The 20,967-nt window shown below is 35.1% G+C and overlaps 1 protein-coding gene across 6 annotated transcripts in view; it reads left to right on the top strand.

The window, feature by feature from the left end:
* Tab2 (TGF-beta activated kinase 1/MAP3K7 binding protein 2) overlaps positions 1-20,967 on the top strand; it is a 76,635-nt gene that overhangs the window by 41,386 nt on the left and 14,282 nt on the right. For all 6 annotated transcript variants that reach the window (XM_005390616.2, XM_013517376.1, XM_013517375.1 and 3 more), the window contains 2 exons: positions 1,648-1,838; positions 9,830-11,330. In XM_005390616.2, the coding sequence (XP_005390673.1) occupies positions 1,737-1,838; positions 9,830-11,330 (1,603 nt within the window). In that variant the 5' untranslated portion in view covers positions 1,648-1,736. The remainder of the gene's footprint in view (positions 1-1,647; positions 1,839-9,829; positions 11,331-20,967) is intronic.

Below are 20,967 nucleotides of genomic sequence, written 5' to 3'. Positions count from 1 at the left end.
CAAGAGAATAAATCTCAGAAGCCAAATGAAGAGATTGTTTATTCTGTGAGAGAGTAGTTGTTTCAAGGAGTTCTAGTCCCAAAGGGAGAAGTACAGAGAAATAGGCTTTGTAGCTGGAGAGGAAGCACAGGAGGCTTTCTGAAAAGCAGCTCTGTAGCCTGTTTATCACCCTTTTAATTATTTGTAAATTTTATTTACTCATTTCGAGTATTTCTCTAATCTCCTGCAATATATTTGAGTGCTAAAAGTGTGTGTGTTTTACATAAAAATACTTTTAGGAAATCTGTACTGCAAATAGCTTGGTTCAACAGTGATTTTTTACCTATAAGATGTAACTAAACTGAAGTTACATCAGCAAAGTAATTTAGTAAAATGCAATTGAATGATAAAATATCTGAATGACTTTTTATTCTCTTGGAGACTTGGGGATTCTGTTATAAGCAAATGTACTTAAAAAATGCTTTCATCTATTATGCTGAAGACTGTAAGGTAATAGGTACACAATAATGAACAAAAGACCTAAATTTACAGGCTTATATTTTTTAATGTTAAGTATTTTCTAATGTTTTTGAAGTTAAAAGAAATACTATAAATAAGAAGTTAGTTTCAAAGAGATTGTCTTTAAATTTACTCTAAATTGTATTTTAATTATTCAAATATTATGGTTTTAAATGATTTCATTCTAATATATTTATATTCTTTTATGTCCCAAAGAGATTTTCAAGGTTAAACACGGTTTGCATGACGAACATGAGGAGTAAATCTGAAGGAGTAGCTCTTTTTTAGCGGGGAGTGTTGGGACTGAGTCTCACTATGGAGTTCAGGCTGGCCTTGACTTCACAATAAACCCAAGCAGGCCTCAAACCCATGGAGATCCTCCTGCCCCCACTTCCTGGGTATTGGGATTACAGATGTGCACCATCATACCGGATTCACGGTTGCTTTTTTTTTAATAGTGACCTAGGAGTAGTTCTTGACCCTGGCCACACATTAGTCACCTAGGGAACTTCGGAAAATTCATATGCCCAGGCTGCTCCACAGCAAATGAAATGAGAACCACTATGATTGAGGCCCTAGTAAATACTGTTTTCATAGACACAGCAAGAATAAAATGCTGCAAAGCCCCTGAGAATGAGTTGATTATACATTTAAAGATTAAATATATCTGAAAAATAAAGCAAGATATCAAATATTAATTAGATTATCAGTTATTAAGTTTTAAGCAGAGCATGCAATGTTCTTATAGAACCTTTAGAATTTTAAGTAGACATACTAAAATTTCTTACCCAGGCTATGCTCTGTAGTCATTAAGTAAAAAAATCAGTAGTTATTTATTCTCCTCCTTTAAAAGAATGATAAAGGACAACCATGACAGTAATTCCTTTCTTATTTGAATGCCCTTTGGCACAGTCTTTACACAACAAGTACATACAAAGGAATTAGACATTGTAAAAGTTTGCTCTCAGGCATTATACTGAAAAAACAGTATTAACTATATAGAAAGCATAATAGGTCTAAGTAATGTTTTCATAGTTGTGTTATTGGGTGCTAATAAGTCACATGCCATTTTGTACTGAATTTTTAAATCCTCAGTAATTTTCATTCTATAATCAGTTCTCATTAAAAATATTTTTCTTTCTTTTACAGAAAATGCTTGGACAGAAGAAATGAGTACTAATTCCACTAAGGCCTAGAATTGCCTACTGTACAGATAGTCCTGATTAGGCAATATACGAATGGCCCAAGGAAGCCACCAAATTGATTTTCAGGTTTTACATGACCTGCGACAGAAATTTCCTGAAGTACCTGAAGTTGTTGTATCCAGGTGCATGTTACAGGTCAGTATTCAGTGACTTTTTAACTAATTACTGCAAATATGTCTTTTGAACATTGAAAGAAAACACTTGTAAGTTATCTTCATGTTGGTATTAGTGTGCTGTGATAAAAAGAGATGAACTTTGGTGTCCAGTAGTCATACGACCTTTGGCAAGATTCAGCATATACAATGTGAATAATCTGTCATATAAAGTAGATAAAAGATTAAATGAATTCTAAATACAAAGCATTAATACATGATCATATACTTACGAGCTGTTAGCATGCTTGATTTTTCCCAATCTTGTTTTATCAGAACTTTTTAAAAAATTCCAGGTCTTTGTATAAAAGTGAAAAAAATTATTAAATCAAGGAGTCGGTAAACACAGATCTAATATTAGTTGGGTACTGCAAGCATATTTGGTAAGGCTCTCTGTATTGTCTCTTTGTATTATTTATAAAATGAAGGCATTTGAGTTGTCAGTGGAAAAAAGTTTGTTTTTTGGCCTGGGATATAGCTCAGCGGCACAAGGGCCTGGCAAGCGCAAGGTCCTGAGTTCGATGCACAGCACCAAAAGAAAAGTTTGATTTTGAATTTTTATTATGTAACTTTTCTAACTAATATAAGTAATTGTAATATATTTTTACATTGTTCTTAGTATACATAATTTTAGATGTCCATAATTTTGAATATTTGTAGTCATGCCTTTACATTTGATTAGACTGGAAATGTTTATCAAAAAGTATTTTAGGCTTGGATTTATTTAACCTTGGCAAATAACTTTTAAGTTTAGTGCCACACGGCTTCTAAATCAAATGTGAATTTTTAAAAAAAGAAATTTTTTAAAAAGTTTAAAGTTAGGAGATTTTTATCAAATCTGTACTTGATATCAAATGATCGTATACATCTTGTTCACAACCTTATTTTTTATCTGTACTTTTATTGATATGCCTGCCTTTATCTTGACCAACTTTTAATCTTTCCAGTCCATCTTCTTCTGCTGAAGTGTCTTTTTAAATGCATGTTTTGTCATGTTTATACACTTAAAACTTCCTGATTGTTCACATACCCTTTAGAATGAATTTCATGTGTCTTGACTAGTCTGTACTAGTCTATGATCTGAAGTCGTGGCTACTTCTACAGCCTGAAGTCTTATTGAGTTCCTTCTTACATCTTGAACTGTATGGCATTCTCCAAATTTATCTGACTTTTCTATAATATAATGGTTAAGAACACAAGTTTTGGTGAAAAAGAGACTTGATCACATTTTGACACTTACTGGCAGTAATTAAGTTAACCTCTCTGACTCTCATCTTCTGACTTTCCTTTCTTCAACTGTAAAGGAAATAAAAAACTTCATAGAGAATTAAATGATAGTATAGGTAAAGCAGTTATACAGTACCAATTCATGAGTGCTCAGTAAAGGTTAGCGTACAGTACTAAAAGGAGTAATAATTATAGATGGCCCATTATAGATATTTGGTGAACAAATCAATATTTCACATTTGTCAGTATAGAATGTGCAAGGAAAAAAGAAATAAAAATGCAGTCAGAAGTTAAAGAAGGTCTGGGGAAAGAACAGATAGTGAGGAAAAGATAGTCTCCCCATAGACCCCATTCCTCTTCCCTAACTTTTCAAATAAAACAGAATTTGTAAAATAAAGCTATACTGAGGGTATTCAGTGAATCTTGAAAGACTAATAGAAACATACTACAAATTCTTCAACCAAATTTGATAGACTTGATTTTGAAATAACCATCTAGAATATTTTCATTTGTTTGGTGTTTGTTTATTTGTTTGCCTTTTTGAGACAGGGTCTCGCTATGCAGTTCAGGCTGCCCTTGAGTGCACTTTATAACCCAAGCTCGTCTCAAACTTGCAATGATCCTCCTGCCTCAGCCTTCGAGTGCTGGGATTACAGGCCTGTGCCACCACGCCCGACAGTTTTTGTCCAGGCTGGCCTTGAACTCACTCAGTAGCCCAGAATGACCTTGAACTCAGTGATCCTCCTACCTCAAGTTCCCGAATTACAGGCATGTGCCACCATGCTTAGCTACAGAACACTTCCTTTTTTGTTTCTTTGTTTGTTTGTTTGTTTTGGTCTTTGAGACAGGATCTCACTATGCAGTTCGGGCTGGCCTTCAGCTCACTTTGTAGCCCAGGCTGGTCTCAAACTCTCATCGATCCTCCTGCCTCAACCTCCCAAGTGCTGGGATTACAGGCATGTGCTACCACGCCCGGCAGAACACTTTTATAGCTCAGTGATAGAGATTTTAAGATAGAACTTTTTATAAAATTACTTAAAATATTTTCAGGATAAAAGAGCCCCTAATGTACTGTTCAGTGTGATCTTTGTAGTACATTAAGAAGATACCCTTGTGTATCTTTAAGGGCAGGAGGAATAAATACACACACACATACACACACACTCTTATATATTTATATATACTTGCACTCCTGCTAGCCTAACTACTGGAAGGATTAAAAACACAGTTCATAAAAGATAGTCACCCATAGAGAATAGAACATAAGAGGGAATAGGCCAGATAGGGACAGAATTAGAATTGAGCTTTTTTAAAATTTTGATCTTTGCTAATGTCCTGTTTAAAAATACAATAGTTAAGCATGTTTTTCAGCTTTACCAAAAAGTAGAAAATAGATTATTTTGAATTTTCTCTGGGCACCCCGCAGTTTCACAAAAAGAAACTCCTCTATTTGCCGTGCTTCCCAACAACTAGTGCAGACTGTTTGCCTTGGAACTTGCCTGTGAAACAGACCATACTTTTTAAAGGTGAGTTGATAGTCATCCTCAGCATCTAGGCAGTTTCCTTTTCAGCTGATAAAACCAAAAAATGAGACAAGAAAGAAAAAACAGTTTCTCTGGGTACAGCAAGAACAGATCTCCCAAATTTAACAAAATACTCTTATTAAACTATAAAAGCAAATTAAATTACTATTAAATGTAGTATAAACATCTGTTTTTGGTGATAGCCTTTTTTGGGAGCTGTTTGCCCTTTCTTAATTGGGTGTTCTCTTGAGAGATCCTCTATATAGTGACTAGTTCAGAACTTTTTAAAAAAGGGTCGCTGGACGAGGTGGCACACGCCTGTAATCCCAGCACTCAGGAGGCTGAGGCAGGAGGATCTCAAATTTGAGACCAGCTTCGTCTACAAAGTAAGCTCAAGGCCAGCCTGGATTGCATGGTGAGACCCTGTCTCAAAAAGACAAAAAAACAAGCAAACAAAAAAGAAAAGGGTCATGCCAGGTTGCTTCCCTGTGTGTGTTCTTAATTTATGTCCTGATTCTTAGAGAAGAATCCCTCTTCTGTTCTTTTCTTGGTTTTGTTTATTGCTCAGATTTTTTTAGAACTAATGTACTCATACCTCTTGATCCTATAGATTTTCTAAGATAGCTATATTGCCAGCAGGTGTGATTTGTAACTTTAAAATTTGTGATTTTAATTTTGCAGTTAAATCATACTATAAAGTAGTGTGGAAATTTTGCAAGATTGGCACTTCCATTTTAAACTAAATTTTTCACTACTTTAAAATTTTCATATGAGAAACCTATATGTTTAAAAATGCTAAATTGTTTCCTAAAATAATTCATTAAGTACTACTCATTCAGTACTATGTCGAACTTAGTATTTAAGTCCTATCTCCATAGCTGACACCTTTTCAGATGGCCTCCACCCACAGACTTATCTGTATTTCTAACCTCCATCATTCTGCGTTGTATTTACATGCATATGTTAATCTGATCCATTAGGCTGAAATCCTGGAGATTAGCAATTGTATACTTTTCTGCCTGCCAAGTAGATGGCACTACATGTTTGAAGGAATGAATCATCAGTGTGCGAAGTGTAATCATTGGGTTTCCTCTGATACTATCTGAGAAAGTTTAAGGAATATGAAGGAGAAACTGGAAGTTATGATTCAGATTATTTTGTAGTTTTGAAAACAGTGCTGATTTCTGGCTGTATACAAAAAAGTGTGCATGATCTTCAATCTTTAAAAACTCACATCCCACCCTTTTTGATACATTTAAGCAAAGGCTTTTACAGTTTCCCACTAAAAGTAATCAAGGCTTCTTTGGGAGATGGCTGATTTCAGAACTGGACTTGTACAAGATGAGCTTTTATATCTTGTCATATCAGAAAGCAAGAAAGCTATGAAATTCTGCTCAGTTCATGTCATATGTACACAGGAGCCAACATGAAGCTGTTCCTACTGGCCTGAACATATGATAAGCACAAAGCATTTCAAATACTTAGGGGTTTTTAGTAATGCTAAAAATAAATCATAGCCAGCTTTGGAAGTTTCTAGGGTACCAGCTTTAAAAACTATCTTGCCTCTTCTATGCAAAGAGTAACCAAATAGTTGAGAAGAGTAAGTCTTCAAGAAGAATTGATGCTAATGAATGAAGACATCTTACAGTTGGAATATGAAAAGTATCACCATTTTACAGCCCCTAATGAAGTACCATGAAGCCACATGAGTTGTGGCATATGTAGGACTAAAATATTGCTGTTTAGCATGAACATATTAAATAGTAATTGTAGGGCCAGGGATATAGCTCAGTGGCACAAGTGCCTGCCTGACAGCGCAAAATCCTCAGTTCAATTCCCAGTACCAGGAGGAGAAAAATAATTATAAAGGATTGAAAGGATTTTTGATAGCCTCACAATTAGAGAGGAAGACTTTGTACAAATACATATAAAATGTTTACAGAAGGAATATAGAACTGGACTTGGAAGGAATAAACATTTTAACTTGGGAACAATGACAGAAGTTGAAAGAAAGATAGGTCTCTGTCTTTGAGAGCTTGGTAGGGAGGATTTACTAGGCATGGCAATAAAGTTAGCAGAAGCACCTGTTAGGTTTGACAAAAGATGAAGTCTGTTTAAAATGGCTATTTTTATTAGTCAATAAAGATTATGATCACTTTTTCAACTTTAATTGAAAACTGGTGGATATCAATTCAGAGTTATGAGTAGAATAAAATGATTTTTATATCATGAAAGATAAAAATTGTTGGTTCTGGGAGGAAAGAGTTAACCATTCCTTACTAACCTTTTCTTTCATATTAACTATTCAGTGTGAACTATCATTTCTTAACAAAAATGCAGGATGCCTTTGCTGCCCCATGCTTCCTCATACAATTTTATCTCATATCAGACTGCTTGTCAATATTTTAACATTTCTTTATTTTTAAGTGCTTAAAACTCTCCCCTTTCTCGCAGGTTCCTAGTCTTCCAGTTCTCTTTGAATATTTTTCCTCACTTATGTCCAGATTGTGTTGTGCTCATGTCTTCTATTGTTTTGTCAGAAAGGATAGTCATCTCCCTTCATCCTAAGTATGAAAAGAATTACCTTCCCCAAATACCCTTTGTGTGTCTACTTCTCTATTTGTCTACCTTCAGTAGCTCTTCCATTGTTTATAATAAAAGCCAAACTCTATACTAGAGTTTTCAACTTCATTATTAACTCCTAGCCTGCTTTTGCAGTAATTCATTTCACAAAACTCGTGATACAAACTTCTAACTCCAGTGACATCTGCTCTAGTCACCCTGTTTGGAACATGCCTTTTTTCTACCCTTACATTTGTCCTTTACTCATTGTATACCCTTCAAGAACTCTTTTTTCCCCCCACAAGTCCTATGATACTGTCAGGCCATACCTACCCCATTAACCAAGTCCTTTCTCACAGTAGCCTACAGTATGAACCATGCTGAACTTCAGTACCACATGTTAGTTAGCACACTCTCATGTAGTAATGTTGCTTTTTCAGAAATCATCATTTGTTTCCCAAATTGAGTTGCAGGCTCTTCTAGAGGAAAAGTTCAGTCTTAACAGTGCTGTGCATATGATAGCTGTTCAGTTAATATTTTTGTGGATGATTTATGACTAGTGGTTAGTCTACTTCTTTGGAACGTTCTTTAAAAGCAACCTAGTTTTGTTTTTTGTTTGTATTTTTGTTTTATTTCTCTGCAATAGATTTTTTTAAAAAATTTTTTATTTTATTAGTACATGTTTACAGTTCATGCAGTTCACAGTCATCTTAGGAAGTGGTTACATGTATATACCACTTTTCTTTAATCCCCTTCCCCTGCCCTCTCCCTCCCTCCCTCCCTCCCTCCCTCTTCCTTCTCCAATTCCCCATCTCATTTTTCATTCTTGTTGTTATTATTAATCTTAGCTCATGTTATAACATATAATGTTTACATTAATTGAGGTTATTAGGTTTCTGTGCATGGTATGTTTTTATTCTACTTATTTTCCCTTTCCCTCTCACCCCTCATACTTTTTCCCTTGGTCTACTTTCCTATTGCAAGAGATCCATCGTCTTGTCTCTATCCATCTTTATTAATCTCTTTGTTTGTACTTTGCCTCACTCAAATTAGAGTTGCCATCTAGTACTTAAGCTCGTGTTTCTGATTGATTTTACTCAACATTATATTTTCCAGATGCATCCATTTTCCTACAGATGTCTCAAGTCTGTCATTCTTTGTAGCAGAGTAGTATTCCATTGTCTATAGATACCACTTTTGCTTTATCAAATCATCTATTGATGAGTATACAGGTTGTTTCCAGGATTTAGCTATTATGAGTTGTGCTGCTATAAATATTGGTATGTATGTATTGCTATAGTATGGTATCTTAAACTCTGAGAGGATATCTAGCAGAAGGATCTCTGGGTCATATGGAATTTCTAATTTCAGTTCTTTGCGAAATCTCTGTGCTGATTTGCATAATGGTTGTACTAGTTTACATTCTCACCAACAATGAAGGCGGCTTACTTTTTCACCACTGCCTTACCAGCATTTGTTATTGTTTGATTTCTTAAAAATAATTGCCATTTTTTCTGGAGTAAGATGGAGTTTTAGCATTGTTTTAATTTGTATTTCTCTTAACTGCCGGAGATGTTGAGCATTTTTGCATATATTTGTTGACCATTTGTATCTCTTCCTCTGTGAGGTATCTGTTCATCTCCTTGTCCCAATTCTTGACTGTATCTCTAATTTTAGATGGTTTAATTTTTTTAGTTCTTTGTATATTCTAGATATTAGTCATCTGTCTGAGGAGTAGCTGGCATAAGTTTTTTTCCCATTCTGTAGGGTATCTATTCACTCTACTGATTGATTCTTTTGCTGTACAGAAGCTTTTTAGTCTGATGTAGCCCCATTTGTTGATCTGTGGTGTTATTTCTTGTGCAGTTGAAGGTGTTGTTTAGAAGATCTTTTCTCCGAGATACTTTTTTATGGAGCTCTGTAAAGTCAAAGATATGAACTAGGCTTCTCCGGGCTACCTTGCACTTATAATTCATATATAGATGCAGCAGTGCCTCAGTTCACAAACTTAATTTATCCTATGATTTGGGGAAAGATGGCCACAGTCATGTTTGTCACCCAGTGTAGTTTGTAAACAGAATTTTGCCTAATGCTTTGCTTTTTGAGCTGAGATACTGCTGTAAATATTTTACACGAGAGGCAGCATGTGGATTGAGATGACTTTGGCAAGAATTTTAGAACATTTTTATGTAAATACTACAAATGAATTTGTTTAAAGGGTCATTAATTTTTAAAAAATATGTATAGCACATGAATATGCATGCATTGGTAGAATTTTCCTTCTAAGTACTTTAAAAAACCTTAATTATGTCACTTAACTTTTAAAAAAATACTTAATTATACAGTAGTATACACTTAAGTGGAATGATTACCTTATTTAATATTGAAATTGTACTTTAATTAGGTTATAATTTTACTGCATTTGCATGGTGCATTTTACTAAATAGTACCTCCTAAAACAATAATGATTTGATTCATTTTTGTTAAGAATAAGAGTTTTTCCATTACATTAGTAGTGAGGATTTTTAATTCAGCTATTTGCATGAAAAATAGTTCTCAAAAAGGTTCAAATGTATCTGTTATTGTATGGTATTTTTTGGTGATGATAGTCTTTAAGTATTTATTTCCTTCTGATTATTAACATCAAGTTTTTTTTTAATAGAATAATAATAACCTGGATGCCTGCTGTGCTGTTCTCTCTCAGGAGAGTACAAGGTATCTTTATGGTGAAGGAGACTTGAATTTTTCGGATGATTCTGGAATTTCTGGTCTACGCAATCACATGACTTCTCTCAACTTAGACTTACAGTCAGAGAATGTTTACCACCATGGAAGAGAAGGAAATAGAATGAATGGAAGTAGGACTCTAATGCATAGCATTAGTGATGGACAACTTCAAGGTGGTCAGTCCAATAATGAACTGTTTCAACAGGAGCCACAAACAGCACCAGCTCAAGTTCCTCAAGGCTTTAATGTTTTTGGAATGTCCAGTACATCTGGTGCTTCAAATTCAGCACCACATCTTGGATTTCACTTAGGCAGCAAAGGAACATCCAGCCTTTCTCAGCAAACTCCCAGATTTAATCCCATTATGGTAACCTTAGCCCCAAATATCCAGACTGGTCGTAATACTCCTACATCTTTGCACATACATGGTGTACCTCCACCTGTACTTAACAGTCCACAGGGAAATTCTATCTACATTAGGCCTTACATTACAACTCCTAGTGGTACAACTCGACAAACACAGCAGCATTCTGGCTGGGTATCTCAGTTTAATCCCATGAACCCTCAACAAGTTTATCAGCCTTCTCAGCCTGGTCCCTGGACTACTTATCCTGCATCTAATCCTCTGACACATACCTCAGCCCAACAGCCAAGTCAACAAGGCCATCAGACCTCTCATGTCTACATGCCCATCAGTTCACCTACTACTCCACAACCGCCAACAATTCATTCATCTGGTAGCTCACAGTCTTCTGCTCATAGCCAATATAACATTCAGAATATTTCAACAGGACCTCGAAAAAACCAGATTGAAATCAAACTTGAACCCCCACAAAGAAACAGTTCTTCAAAATTGCGTTCTTCTGGACCTCGAACCTCCAACACTTCCTCTTCAGTCAACAGCCAGACCCTAAATAGAAATCAGCCCACTGTTTACATAGCTGCCAGTCCCCCAAGTACTGATGAGATGATCTCCCGTAGTCAACCTAAGGTTTATATTTCAGCTAATGCCACCACAGGAGATGAATCAGGCATGCGGAATCAGCCCACAGTCTTCATATCCACAAACTCTGGGGCATCTGCTGCTTCCAGGAATATGTCTGGGCAAGTGAGCATGGGTCCTACCTTTATTCATCACCACCCTCCCAAAAGTCGAGCAATAGGGAATAATGCTGCAACTTCTCCTCGAGTGATAGTCACTCAACCCAATACAAAATATACTTTCAAAATTACAGTTTCTCCCAATAAACCCCCTGCTGTTTCACCAGGGGTTGTTTCCCCTACCTTTGAACTTACAAATCTTCTGAACCATCCTGATCATTATGTAGAAACAGAAAATATTCAGCACCTCACGGACCCTACATTAGCACATGTGGATAGAATAAGTGAAGCACGAAAATTGAGCATGGGATCTGATGATGCTGCCTACACACAAGGTAATACTGGTACTAAGGGAAGGATAAGTCCTGTGCTGGATGTATTTGATTTTATAGCAGTTATGGGTATCAGCGTTGCTTTGTCTTTTAAAGATTATCCCCAATAACAAACATTTGGAAGCATTCTTGAAAATTTAAATTACAGTTTTATTATCATATATTAGATAGTGTTATCAGCTCTTAAGAATAGTCAACTTTAGGGTTTTGGCTTTTTTTAATGGTTTGTAACATTTTCTTTTCCCTTTTTCTTGTATCTGTGGTGATGCTGGCTTCCCTTTAAAAAATCTACAAATGAAAACTCATAGAAACATATTTTATGAGATTAGTTGATTCTGCTTTCTTTGACTATGTATTTAAAAAATAAAATTTTTCTTTTTTCTGATACGACATTTTTAGTCTTACGTTCTGTCAGTCTAAATTGCTATGTGTCCTAGAATAATTTAATGGAAAGAAAAAAATAGAATCTTGTTGCTGATACTTATCTCTCTCAGCCTCTCAAAAGTCATGCATATGTGTGTGCATACATGTGCATGTGTGTTTCAGAGGTCCCTGGCTGATTTTAATTACACTAGAAATTGTGTTAAAATTTACATTTTCAGCCAGGGATATAATGCTCAGTGGCACAAGCGCCTGCCTGGCAAGCGCAAGGTCCTGAGTTTGATTCCCTCCTCCAAAAAAAAAAAAAAAAATTATGTTTTCCACATATCTATAATTAACTGGAACCATCTTTTGTTTAGTTCGAGCAGTGCATGAATTTTAATATACTATTATTTTTCTTCTTTCCCCAAAGTATTTTCTCCTTTCCTCTTGTCAAAATAGCAGGCTTCCTGAGTAGTTTGAGTAGTTGCTGATACTTAAATGGAGAGCAAATGCTTTTGAGAAAGATAATTGATAAGAGAATTATCAAGTGAAGCAGTTGTTTATATTGAGCTGAATATTACAGTTATATTAACAGTTACTTATGTTTTAACAGTTATTCATATTTTAACTCAAATATGATAAAAAACATATTTCTTAAATGTGCCATCCCCAATTTTTTTCCTTCCATTCTTTCTTGGATCTACTACATTCAGGATTTTTCCCACTGCAGTCAACCAGAACTTCTGTTAAGGTCATCTGTGATAAGATTATTACTACATCCAGCAGACATCTTTCAGCCCTCATTTTCCTTGATGTATGGATTACAGTATTCAATTTAGTCGGTCGTCCTGTTCTCTATGAAACACTCCGCTTATTTAGTTTCAGGTAGATTATTGCAGTAGCCACCTTGCTCTTACCTTTGCCTCCTTGCGATCTTCTTTTGACTTAGCAACCATTGAGACACTCTTTAAAACATATGTCAGATCCTCTGCCTACAGGGACTGTCTAATGCTTTCAGAATAGAAGCTGTGAAGCCTTACATGCTCTGCTTTCCTCTTCCCCACCAGCTCTTTTTCTTTTATGCACCATCTTGCTCACGCTGTTCCAGCCCTACTCACCTTATTCTTCGTTAATCATAGAAGCCATACCTTAGAGCCTTTGTACTTGTTCTTCCTACTTTCTGAATTTTCTCCTCAGAAATCCACAGTTACCTTTCTCTTAATACTTCAGTTCCTTGAAGTCACCTTTTCAATGAGACATTCTTTGTCTCCTACCTGAACTTATCCCAGAGCTCCCAGTGTCTCCTGTTTCTCCAGTAGGGTGAAAAATGAATAATGTTAATGAAGTAATAATGAATACTTGCTAAAAGTTTGCTGTGAATTAATCACTTTTTTGAATACTCATTTATTTCCCATGACTACTATAAAGTAGACACTAACGTTTTCTTTTTCAGACTAAAGCACTTAGAAGCAAATAGATTAACTTGCCAAAGCACAAGTGGCAGAGTGAAGATTCTAACTAGGAAGTTGACAGAGCCCACACTCTTAACCACTGCACTATAATCTTTCTATTCAGATTTTGTTCCAGATATATCTTAATAGCTTCATATAGCCATGGCACACCATTGTGGGGCCCACATGTGCCACAATCTCAGAAACATGGAGCTGAAAGATTGTTCAGTAAATAAAAAAAAAAAACAAGCAAATGAACTAGAGATGGCAGCACATGCTTGTAACCCAACTGCTTCAAGCACAAAGGCAGGGTAGTGAATTCAAGGCCAGCCTACACCACATAACAAAACCATACAAAATAGAAAGGACTTGAGTGTAGCTTAGTGGTAGACCCTTGGGTCTGATTCCCCTTTACCAAAAACAAACAAATATAGGGGGGAAAATCACAATAAATAGCTAAAATTAGAAATAAGACAATAAAGTAAAACCCCATGTAGAGAATACCTTCTGAAGGCACCTGAGAATGTTTAAAAAAAAAAAAAAAAAAACCCTTAGAAGGGAAGGCTCTGATTTAAAAGCTTTAAAGCTTACCTAAACATTTCCCCAGAATGCACCAGATTACTTCTTTTAACAACAGCCTTCAGATAGCTTTACAACCTTGATCACTTTCTTTAAACATACTTACATGTATGTGGAATGTTGTAACATTAGTGGGACTGTGTGGCTCTTGTATTGTCTGTACATGTGTGTTGTATTGGAGGGAGTGCTACTGTATGTCCTTTTACCTCCTTGTTGCTCTCTGTTTTTTATGAAACTGATATTAACCTAGGTTTACATATTAAGTGACAATCTTGATCTGGTGTTTCATTAACCTACTTCAAGGTATATCAAAGGATTGTTCTTTTCTGAAAAATAAATCTTTTATGCTTTTACTCTACACATGTGATACTTTATAATTTACATAGCACTCTCTATAGTATTAAATGGTGTGACCTGGGTCATACTGATCTTTAAGCAAGGATCTTTTCAGAATTCTGATTTCAGTGGTAAGAGAAAAGAAGTAGCTTTGCCTCCTGCAGTGAAGCTGCTCTTTATTAGAGTTTGAAACATACAATTTCAGAGCAGAAAAATAAATTTAGCCAGGTACTGTAATGAGGAAAATATTTTTCCCAGATTGAATAGGGACTGTAAGTTGGTAATCGAAGTGTATTATTTTTCTTATAGTCTACCATTTAAAATCAAAAAATACTACAATAGATTCAGAATTGAAAATTTATTTTAAAAATATGTTTGATGTGTTCTCTGTTACAGTGATCAGAAGAAAAAAGAAGTAAACAAAATAAGGGATACTGGGAAGTAGAGGGATAGGTCTTCCTCAGAGGGAAAGGGGATCAAGAAGTGAGGGGAGAGAGGCAGTAGAGAGAAGGTGTAAGATTGAAAATGTTATGCCATGTACCAGGTCCACATTGTATACTACATTGTGTGCTGCAGACCTATACTAATTAAAGCTGTGGCAGGGCCACCAGGCATGATGCTGTGTATACATAGTCCCAGCTATTGGATTGGCTGAGGCAGGATGATCTGTTGAGCCCAGGTATTCAAAGCTAGCTTTGACAACAAAATAAGATCCTCCCTCTTTAAAAATTAATATTTGTAAATATTAAATACACCAAGAGCAAAAAAGAAAAAAAAAGTAAAATTCATGAAACTTTGACTACCTCCCTTATATTTATCAGCACTAAGCCCAAAACTACCAGCAACACTACCATCCGTAAAGAAAAAATGAACTTGAGTCTTTAAAGTATTATAGGAATCTAAGACAAAAATGAGTGCCAAAAAGAAAACAACGTTGAAGAGAAATTTAAGTTTAAAATTTCCAGATATGAACAAGACTTTTTACCTGCTAAGGAAAACAAATAATAGAAATGAAATTGCTGGTGGCACACCCCTGTAATCCCAGCACCCTTGGAGGCTGAGGCAGGAGGATCATTGTGAGTTCGAGGCCAGCCTGGGCTACAAAGTGAGCTCAAGGCCAGCCTGAACTGCGTAGCGAGACCCTGTCTCAAAAAGACAACCAAAAACAAAAAAAGACTTTTTGTGTTTGTTTGTTTTTCCGGTACCGGGAATCGAACTCATGACCTTGGGCTTGCCAGGCAGGCTCTGTGCTGCTGAGGTAAATCCCCAGCCACCCCCCCCCAATAAAAAGAAATGAAATTGCTTATCAATGGTACTGTCAAGCATCAAATAGTTACACCTGAGGATTCAAGCCATCTGATTAACTTCTGAAAAGTAGCAAAAGTACCCCATCATTTACTGTATTCTGAGACTTTCTAGAGTCCTCTTCTATTCATAGTGGCAAACATTTTATAGCACTGGCAACTTTTACAGGTATGGTGAACAAAGTGCTTTACTCATTCAGACCAGTTTTTATGGTAGAAGAAAGGCCTGTTTTTCTATATTTTGTTACAAAAACCAGGGAACCGTAGCAACTAACACAATTGCCAAAAATGATTTCTCACTTGCTCTTATTTCTCCAGAAATCCATCAATAGTATTGAACCAGCTGGTAAACTTTTTTTAAATTTCATATATGATATCAGAAATATTCTTATTAATACTTTAATACCATTTTCCCCCAGTTGTATTTGTGGTCCCACCATACTATTAACTAGTAATCATGACTAAACCTAAAATAGAAATGCAAGTACAAAACTTGTGTGTTGAAAATCATTTCTTTGGACTTCATTTTTTTTTCATTCCTATTAATTTTTCATCAGTGCTTTCCTCCAAATCACAATGGCCTTCTATTTAATCAGATTTAATAACACTAATTGGGACACAAATTCAGTGAATTAGATACTCTTTTCAAAAGGAAACTTAACTTCAAACCTTTAAATTTGTACCTTGTTTAATCTATGTGCTGGTTGAAAAATGCCTTCTATAGAATGTTTTATGTTGGCATTGAAATCACATTATTAAATAAATAACTCAGTAAAGTTAACTGACATAACTGAGTGTGGTGGTGCACACCTGTAATCCCAGCACTCAAGAGGCTAAGGCAGGAGGATCACTGCATGTTCGAGGCCAGCCTCAGCCACATAGTGAGTTCATGGCCAGCCTGAACTGCACAGTGAGACTCTGTCTCAAAAAAATAAGTAACAAAAAAAGTTAATTGACATTAAACTGTCTATGGATTTTTTTTGTTTTCAAATTAACCTTATTGCCCATCAGTTCTTCCCAGTCTTAAGTCTAACTACTTTTTAAAATTGTGGTGAGTCATAGGGTTGGAAGAGATTTTAAAGGTCACATAGAATTCTGCATGAAAAGTTATCCAGTCTGCTTACTGAACAGCATATAGTCCTACAAGATCCCTATCAAGTTTAAATCCATTCTCTACTTCAATACCTGTGAGAATCAAGCTGCTTTTGTTTTTGGAGAGCTTTACCTACTAACAAGTTATTTCTTAAGTTATTAAACTAGTATATTGAAAAGCATTATGAAAATAACATGTACATGGGAAAGAAATTCTAACAAAAATGAGTTACATCTCCAACCCTGGCTCAGCCCTCCCACCATTTAACTATCAGAACTGATCTCTATTAACATTTTTAATCCTCCTTTATGTTCATTAACAGGGACACATTTGCCTATGTATGTAGACATACATACGCACACTTTTTTTAGTGGTAACACACCATACATATGTGTGTATAAACACTTACACAGTGTGTGGGATTGTAGAATTATATAATCAGTTGACCCTTCATATCAGTGGCCTCCACATCGGTAGATTCAGCCAACCACAGATTAAAAATTAGACCTGTGGTTATTGCCTTTGTACTATACATATATAAACTTTTCTCTTGTCATTTACTAATAATACAGTATAACAACTGTATTGTATTTATGTTATACATTACAAATCTAGAAACAATTTAAAGTGTATAGAAGGATGTTTATAGGTATATACAAATACTGTACCATTTTATATAAGGGACTTGGGCATCCTTGGATTTTGGCAAGGGATGTGCATCCTGGAACCCATCCTCCACAGAGTGCAAGGGATAAGTGTATATATTCAGAGTCTGCCAACAAAATGTATACACACTTCAGTTACCATCCTAATAAATGTCTGGAAGCTAATGAGCTTCCACTTGGGAACTTTGAGCGCCTCTTATAATTGTAGGGGGTAAAAGTAACTTGTATTAACTTCATAATGTCTTAATAAATTTAGTACTAAAGTATTTATACAAATTCTTTTCCTATTTTTTGGCAGACTCTGAATATATACATATATACTGTACAACATGGGGTTGGGGATATAGCTCAGTGGCACAAATACCTGCCTGGCAAGCTCAAACTCCTGAGTTCAATTCCTGGTACAAAAAAAAAAGATGTACAGTATATGTGATATACCTTAATGTTGTACTTTAATTATGATAATATATAATATACTTTTTGCTTAATATATCATATGAGTTGTATGTCAGCATGTTCAAATCTATTTTTTTAAATTTTGGTCATTTTAATAGCTTTATTAAGGTATAAGTAATATACAATGCACTCATTTTTAGCCCACAATTCAGTGGTATTTAATAAAGACATTGATGTGTGCAGTCATACCCTCAGCTAGTAGTAGAATACTTCTGCCACCTCCAAACAACACCCCATGCCCGTAAGATTTTACTTCCCTATCCTTAACACCACCATCAATGATAGGAACCACAAGTCTACTTCTTGGATCTGTATAGATTTATATAGTCTGGTCACTTCATATAACTGGAGTCATATACACTGTGATCTTTTGTGACTGGCTTTTTTCACTTATCCATGCTGTGGTAAATATTAGTACCTAATTCTGTCTTACAGCCAAATATGCTCTTATACAGATCAGCTACATTTTATTTAGTCATCACTTGGTGGGAATTTTGAGGGGTTTTTCTGTCTTTTGGCTGTTATGAGTAACGCTGCCATAAACATTTGTGTGCAAGCTTTTGTATGCATAGGTATATTTATTTCCCTTCAGTATATACTTAGAAGTAGAATTGCTGGGTCATATAGTAATCCTATATCTAACCACTGAGGAATTGCCACGCTGTTTTCCAGGGGGCCTGCACAATTTTGCATTCCCACTAGCAGTGTATGAGGGGTCTGATTTCTCCACATTCTCACCAGTGTTTGCTGTTACCTGACTTTGTGGATTCTTGTCTTCCTAGTGGCTGTGAAGTACGTATTACATTGTGGTTTTGATTTGCACTCTTCTTAATAGCTAATGGTCTCAAGCATCCTTTTGTGTGCCTATTGGCTGTATATTTTCTTTGGAGAAATGTCCATTCACATCCTTTATGTCTTTTTTAATAGGGTTATTTGTCTTTATTGAGTTGTGTGAGCTTTTTGTATATTCTAAAAGTAAGTTCTATATGTGATTTGCAATTATTTTGTCCTGTTTTGTGAGTTACCTTCACTTTCTTGATGGTTTCCCTTAAGCCCAAAAGTTCTTTTAACTTGTAAAAGTCCCATTTGTATAGTTTCGTTGTTCATACATTTTATGTTTTATCTAAGAATCTAAGAATCAATCTACAGATACAAGATCATAGAGATTAACCCATAATTCCAGTTTCAACTCTAATGTTTTGGTCATTAATCTATTTTGAGTTAATTTCTACATAATGGCACAAACTAAAGTTCCAACTTTATTGTTTTTCTTGTGACTTTCCAGGTATTCCAGCATTATTTGTTGAAATGACTTACTTGCCCATTTAATGATTTTTGGCACCCTTGAAAAAGAAATCAGTTGACCATCAGTGACATATGTGTTATTTCTGCACTGTCACAGTTTTCCATTGATCTGTGTTCCTTATGGCAATATTAATACTGTCTTAATTACCCCTGCTTTGTAGTAAGTTTTAAAATTGGGACCTGAATCCTATTTTGTTCAATCTGGTTGGTTTTGACTATTTGAGATCTGCTCACTCCATATAATTTCAGAAGCAGCTTAACAGTACCTACAAAGTTACCTGAAATTCTGATAGAAATTGCTTTAAAATATTTTTCTACAAACTTGATTTTTTAATCTAAACAAAATTAAAAGTCATATGAATAAAAGTTATCACCAGAGGTAACTAATGACTATTCTGCAGTTGGTTTATTATCTAGAAATTGAAATTGCTCATTAAGCCATTCCGTAGGGCTTCTGGTTTTTTTATGTCTTACTTAGAAAAATTTTCCTAGTCCAAGATTTTAAAGAAACAACAGAAATTTTGTGCTGTGTTTTCTCTTTAATTATAATGATACCCCTTGAAACCAGATTGAACTGGTCTCCTGTGGCATCCATCACAAACTTGAAAATAGCTACCATGGCCCCTTTTAATCTATAAACTTTACCAAGCTATAAAAATTACTAATCTCTAAAATAAACTGTTCTAGACAATGTCTAGATTGCATGCAAAATCTTAATCATGTACAAAAAATGCCAGCAAATTATTACCTAGCCAGAAGCCACACCACTTCTGTTAAAGTGACTAACAGTCATGTTAGTCATGTTACCGTGTAAATAACTTAAATGTCTTCAAAAGAATTACAGAAATTAAGCATTATTCCTGAGACATTTTGTTTCCAAAACAAAACCAGTGCCCATGCCCGGTTGTACATGAAAGCAGGATTCTTTGTTTTGAAGAGTAATTTCCATCTTAGAATCTTGTGATTTAGTCACCAAACAAATGACTAGTAATACATTGGTGTATAATAGTACCTGCTGTCAACAAAATTAAGTCTAGAAAGTTTTGGATATGTTTTAGAGGCTGACATACTTTCTTAGCTACAGTGATTCAGCGTGACTTAAGCATTGAGGCATATAAAGTCAAGACAGAAAAAAGCTTAAAAGACACTAAAATAAGTACCCTTTATTTTTTTATTGGTACTGAGAATTGAGCCCAAGATCTTGTATATGCTAGGCAAGTGCTGTACAACTGAGCTATATCCCCAGCCCCCTACTATAGTTTTCAACAGCAAAATCCCCCCCCGCCCCCGTCCTTTAAGTAAACTTAAAATCTTTGTATCCATTATTTCCTGGTACATTTTACAGTAGCGTAGGTATTTCTGCTATAGAGTGCCTAAAATTGTTAAAGCTAACACCATCTGATACTTCAAGTGTGTTTTTCTAGTTTCAAATTAAATTGAGTAATGTTCACCTTTTGTTGTTCATCAGAAGCTGACAAAGTTGGCTTAAGACTAAACTTTCTGTATAAAGCATCTAGGATGCCTGAAGGAGTGGTTTAAAAGATGTGGTACTTAAAAGTTTACAAATGCTCAGTTATCTTAACAACCACAAGAGGGAGTTACATGTTTAAATTACTTTTATCCATTAATTTAATTTAGACATAAAGGGGAATTAAAAGGTATTGAATTATTTTTTCTCTCATACCTGCTTTTTTTCATTTATTTAGGAAGACAAGATAGGTTAATTTAGAAAACTAAATAAATATATGCTTGGGATGTTAAGCACACCATGTATTCTATTGCCTTTGTAGAACAGGCTTGTAAAAAAGCCACCTATATCCAGTATCAGCAACCTAAAAGTATTGCCATACTTCATAATCAATTAAGTCTTGCTAACAGAAAAACATTAAAGCTAAACATTTGAGAATTTAAATCTCAAGTTTTTATTTGATCGCATTTCTGTTCTGAGACATAAAATTAGTATGTTTCTATGCAGTAAAAGTCAAAATTGTCCTTAACATTTAATAAATATTATTTAGTGACTACAGTCCACATGTAAGCTCTTAAAAGTTTCTTTAACTTTTTTATCCTTCACATTTTACTCATAGT

Source organism: Chinchilla lanigera, unplaced genomic scaffold, assembly GCF_000276665.1.
Source record: "Chinchilla lanigera isolate Chin_1 unplaced genomic scaffold, ChiLan1.0 scaffold00038, whole genome shotgun sequence".
In the NCBI taxonomy this organism is placed as follows: domain Eukaryota; kingdom Metazoa; phylum Chordata; class Mammalia; order Rodentia; family Chinchillidae; genus Chinchilla; species Chinchilla lanigera.
This window is presented reverse-complemented; position numbering and strand designations above follow the sequence as displayed.